The 5,654-nt window shown below is 48.4% G+C and overlaps 1 protein-coding gene across 1 annotated transcript; it reads left to right on the top strand.

The window, feature by feature from the left end:
• Positions 1-2,530: 2,530 nt before the first annotated feature.
• Positions 2,531-5,328, top strand: FZD10 (frizzled class receptor 10). The gene has a single exon (XM_069030714.1). The coding sequence runs from the start codon at positions 2,531-2,533 to the stop codon at positions 4,286-4,288; it is 1,758 nt and encodes a 585-aa protein (XP_068886815.1). The 3' UTR covers positions 4,289-5,328.
• The last annotated feature ends 326 nt before the right edge of the window (positions 5,329-5,654 follow it).

The raw sequence follows: 5,654 nt of genomic DNA, 5'->3' as shown, positions 1-5,654 counted from the left end.
GCAAGCTCCCAAACAATCCAGTTGGATAAAACAAACATTGAATATGTGCCTGTTATGCATTATTTAAATTCTACTTTTTTGTTATTATTAAAATTCTACTTTTTAAAGTAGAATTTACTTGTCCCTTGAAAAAGCTTTCCCCACACTTCCCTGCTACCCCCAGCTGAGCTCTCTAGAAGAGGAATCAGGATGAATACAAATACTAAGAAAACAGGCTTAGATTAATGAAGAATGGAAATGCCCCAGCACACTCTCTCTCTCTCACACACACACAGACACACTAAAATAAATAAAGCTTTTTTTTTTTGCTCATAGCACTGCCTGCTTTTGAAACATTCCCTGAGGAATCTGAAAGTGTCCAAGGAAAGGTCAGTCCCTAGGACCAGTACTTTATAAATATAATCTCCTCCATCCACTGGAAAGCCACAAAAAGGACCACGCTTTCCAAGCCACGTTTTTATGATGGCTTTTACTCCTTGGCAAGAACTGGCCACATCTTCAGGGCTTTCAGAGACAAACATTAGCCCTGGTTTGTTGTCCTTGCTTGGATCCATTTCACCCTTATCACAATTGAGGAAGCCAACAGTTTCCTTTCTAGAGCTGGTGGGGTATTAACTCTGACCCTGCGGGATTTGGTAGTTTCCAGGAGAATCCGTGTTCTTTTCGATAAGAAACAGGCACTAATGGAGAGGAGCCCGGTTTGTGTGGGTGAGCATGAATGAAATGAAAGAGAGATTTTCCTTCTTCATTAATATGTTCTCTAAAACTGAGCTCAAAGGGGGGGTGGGGGGGCGGGGGAAAGGGGATCTGAGCAGAGCTAATCTTTGACTTCTGCTCGCTGTGCTCCTTCTCCGTCTGTAAAACTGCGAACTGCAGTTTGGCTGGGGATTTAACTTCCTCCTTCTATAGCTCTGAGAGACCAATAAGCAAAATAAATCTCAAAGCTTAACTTGAAAAGTAAACACGACTCACTTTAGAACGATTGCCGTCTCCAAAAATCTGTAAGTATCTTTTCTCTAGTGGATGAAGCAACTTCCCCAAGGGTATGTCTCTAGTCCTCTTAGCGTTTCTTATTTAAGGAAGGGGGGGAAAAAAAGCAAGCTACTTTTCGAGTGATGCCATACCGTGATTAAACCCATAATCAGGTACTTTACCAGCAATCCTGCCTGTCCTGTTCATTTAGGAATTCGAGACAAAGCACGACATTTGAAAAAAGCTCAGACTCCAGGCTGAAAGCAACCATATTTTATTACCCTGGCAGCGAAGAGTTTATAGCACTCGCCATAAAATGCATCCTCCTCCCCTCATCCTCCCTGCTAAAGCTTTGCCCCCCCTCCAATAAAGGCAGTCAAGGAGGCACCACCTTCAGCCCTCTTATTAGGAGACACGAAGTCTGAAGCCTTCGCTCTCCCTGGCTTCCTACCTGAGCGAGGGAGGGCAGGCTGACGCCTTCTACAGAAAAGATCTTGTTAAACTTTCAAGAGAGGGCAACGGGAGGGAAAGGAGAAAGGAAGGAAAGAGAGAAGGAGAGAGAAACAAATGGGGCTTTTTCTAATCTGTGCCGATCAAGGAGAACCTGTAGGGGTCCTTAAGGAGGTTTCAAGGCGTTCCGAGTGATTGGAAAGTAATCACCGTGTCAGCTTCACCTTTCTCATGCAAAGTGGATGTCGTATGCGAGGCGGATCCTCCACAGGTTTTTTTTTTCTTCTTGGGTTTAGCCTTTTTTTTTTTTTTTTTTTTTTTTTTTTTTTACTTTATTTCATCCTCGGATTCAGCCGCCCCCAAAAGCCCCAGCTGCTCCGGCCCCGGGAGTCGGTGGCGAGCGGGGGGAGCGGAGCCGGCACAGACACCACGCACACGCCAGCCCTGCTCGGCAAAGCGCGGCGGAGCCGACCTATCGCAAACCCAGACCAGAGGGCGGCGAGGAGGGGGGGATTTTTCAGGCCCCCCTCTTCAATGGCTTAGATATTTCCTCCTCCTCCTCCTTTATTCCGCACTCGGATAAACCAATCCCCACCTCTCGGCAAGAAAGTGCGGAGCTGTGACCCGTTGGAGGAGAGGACAATCCCCGGAGACACCCGCAGCACCAAAAGCCGCCCGGGACATGTGCGAGTGGACGCGGTGATCGCTCGGCTCTGCCCGGACCGAGCCCTCCCGGCATCGCTCCGCCGGCGCGGCCGGGAAGCGGCAGCGGGGCGCAGGAAGAAGCGGAGGAGAGAGGGAGGTGGGAAGACGGATCGCAAAAGTGGAAGCCCGGGGAGCAGAAAGTTGCCGGGCTGCCCGCCGTAAGTTTGGCGCATCTGCGGGCCGGGGCCGCGTTCCCTTCCGCCGGCAGCCGCCCGGGCGCTCCCCGCGGGGCCGCCGCGGCCCGGGCGATGCTGCCCCGCTCCGCCGGCCCCGCGGCCCCGCCGCGCTCGGGGGCGATGCTGCGGCGGGCAGGGCCGGGCCGGGCGCTGCTCTGAGCCCCGCGGCCCCCGCCCCGCCCGGCCCCCGCCCGCGGCCGCGCTCCGGCCACACGCGAGCCGCCACAATGGGGCCGGCGGCCGGGAGCGCCGGGCGCACCGCGCTGCTGCTCTGCTGGCTCAGCGGCTGCTGCGCGGCCATCAGCTCCATGGACATCGACCGCCCCGGCGACGGGAGGTGCCAGCCCATAGAAATCCCCATGTGCAAGGATATCGGCTACAACATGACGAGGATGCCGAACCTGATGGGGCACGAAAACCAAAGGGAAGCTGCCATTCAGCTGCACGAGTTTGCCCCCTTGGTGGAGTACGGGTGCCACAGCCATCTGAAATTTTTCCTGTGCTCCCTCTATGCCCCGATGTGCACGGAGCAGGTTTCTACCCCGATCCCAGCCTGCAGGGTGATGTGCGAGCAGGCGAGGCTGAAGTGCTCCCCGATTATGGAGCAGTTCAATTTTAAGTGGCCGGACTCCTTGGACTGCAGCAAACTGCCCAACAAGAACGATCCCAATTACCTGTGCATGGAGGCCCCCAACAACGGATCGGATGAGCCACCCAGGGGCTCCAGCATGCTGCCACCCATTTTCCGTCCCCAGCGGCCCAGCAGCGGCCACGACCTGCAGCAGCACAAGGACAGCCTCAGCAGAACGTCCTGTGAAAATCCTGGCAAGTTCCACCATGTGGAAAAGAGCGCTTCCTGCGCGCCGCTCTGCACGCCAGGGGTTGATGTTTACTGGAGCAGGGATGACAAACAGTTCGCTGTCATTTGGATTGCCATCTGGTCCATTCTGTGCTTCTTCTCCAGTGCTTTCACTGTCCTCACTTTTCTCATAGATCCTCAGCGTTTCAAGTACCCCGAGAGGCCCATTATCTTCCTCTCGATGTGCTACTGTGTCTACTCAGTGGGGTACATCATCCGCCTCTTCTCAGGTGCTGAGAGCATTGCCTGCGATAGGGACAGCGGCCAGCTCTATGTCATCCAGGAGGGGCTGGAGAGCACTGGCTGCACCATTGTGTTCCTGGTTCTGTATTACTTTGGTATGGCGAGTTCCTTGTGGTGGGTGATCCTGACTTTAACGTGGTTTCTGGCGGCTGGGAAGAAGTGGGGGCACGAAGCAATCGAAGCCAACAGCAGCTACTTCCACTTGGCAGCGTGGGCCATTCCGGCCGTGAAGACCATCATGATCCTGGTCATGAGAAGGGTGGCTGGAGACGAGCTGACAGGGCTGTGCTATGTTGGCAGCATGGATGTGAATGCCTTGACGGGGTTTGTGCTCATTCCTTTGGCTTGTTATCTAATCATTGGCACTTCTTTTATTCTTTCGGGGTTTGTGGCCCTTTTTCATATCAGGAGGGTGATGAAAACAGGTGGAGAAAACACCGACAAGTTGGAGAAACTTATGGTCAGGATTGGTGTCTTCTCAGTCTTGTATACAGTGCCTGCAACTTGTGTGATAGCTTGCTATTTTTATGAGAGACTGAACATGGATTATTGGAAAATTGTGGCAACTCAACAGAAATGCAAGATGAACAATCAGACTAAAAACTTAGACTGCATGATGAATAACTCTATCCCAGCAGTAGAAATTTTTATGGTCAAGATTTTTATGTTGTTAGTTGTGGGCATTACTAGTGGCATGTGGATCTGGACTTCCAAGACTCTTCAATCCTGGCAAAATGTTTGTAGTCGGAGATTAAAGAAGAGAAGCAGGAGAAAACCCGCAAGTGTTATTACGAGTAGTGGAATCTACAAAAAACCTCAGCATCCACAGAAAACTCACCTTGCAAAGTATGAATCAACATTACAACCTCCCACCTGTGTGTGACCAGGTTTTAGGAAAGACTGTATCTCACCTTATAGACTTACAAATGTCCAAGTAGCAGTCAGAAATTAAAAAATGAATGGTGCTTTTTTTGTCAGAACAGTTTAATATCTCAAGGCACAAAAATGTATCGTGCTGAATTCAGGACCTGGTGAAAAACTGAAGGTAAACGTACTCACGGAAAGGTTTTCAGTGAAAGAAATACTGTGAATTAAAACAGTCTCTTCTGTTACTAATTTGTAGTTAAGGATCACATCCATCCCTCAGATTAAAAGAAAAACAACGTAAAAACAAAACCAAACACAACGACCAACACCTATTTAACTTTTTCATGTAGCTGGGCTGGATTTTCTTCAGCTTTCTGAGTAACAAGGTATAGTCAAGTTTTAGGGAGCAATGGTTTGATTTTAAAAGTGCCCGAGTGAGCATTGTCTCTCCAGGGACACTGAGGTCCCGAGGAGGCCTGTCCAGAGCAAGGATGCTCTCTGGGAAAGCAACCTCCGTGCTAACGTTAAAATCCTTTACAGCTCCTCCGAGCCTACTGGGTTTGGAGTGCCTAAAAATAGGCTCAATCTATAATGCTCACCAATATTCTTTCACCAAAAGAGAAACTTCCTGCACCAGACACAAACTTTGTGAATAAGAATAATGTGCAATACATTTTTTTTTCTTACCATGACATGAAAAGAGAAACAAGTATTTTGCTGTACATAAAGACAACAAAAGAAATCTCTTAACAAAAGAACTAAGAGGTCTAGTCCTCAGAAACCCTTTAGTGTTACATTTTGTGGCTTTTTAATGGAAATCAAGCCAATGTTATACACGTTTGGACTGATTTGTGCAAAAAAAAAAGGGGGGGATCAATTCAAAGAGACCCAAAGGGCTTATTGACTCTTTCTATTGTTAAACAAATTCTCACTATGAATAGATCAAGAAGCACTAGATTCTGCAAAGGGAAGCTTTGTATAGAGTGATGCTCTTTACTGTGCTGGGGGTGCACAGTTTTGTGCTGTATATATTTGTAATATACAATTATTTTTCATGCTCCACTATTTTATTAAAAATAAAATATGTTCTTTAGTTTGATAATTTTGTGTGTTCTAAACTTTCTCTGATGTGCTTTGCGGTTAATAAACTTGTTTCCTGGATTATTTGATAAAAGCACACTTTGAATATAATAGTTGTTGTTATACTTGCCTGCAAGTACAGATAGAGGGAACAGTAACTTACTCGAAAGAAATTGCAAGTTGGAATGAAATAAATGGATTTTGAAGTTGCACCTTTCTGTGAGCCTCTGCAACTGAGAAGAGTGAATGGGAAGAAGCTTTAGTGATGTAAAAAGCTGCAGTGATGTAGAGCAGTACCATGT

Source organism: Aphelocoma coerulescens, chromosome 15 (genome assembly GCF_041296385.1).
Source record: "Aphelocoma coerulescens isolate FSJ_1873_10779 chromosome 15, UR_Acoe_1.0, whole genome shotgun sequence".
Lineage (NCBI taxonomy): Eukaryota > Metazoa > Chordata > Aves > Passeriformes > Corvidae > Aphelocoma > Aphelocoma coerulescens.
Note: the sequence above shows the minus strand (reverse complement) of the source record. Positions and strands in the feature narration are given on the sequence as shown.

Coding starts and splice junctions, on each gene's coding strand:
- FZD10 (XM_069030714.1), top strand. CDS start 2,531: ATGGGGCCGGCGGCCGGGAGCGCCGGGCGCACCGCGCTGCTGCTCTGC.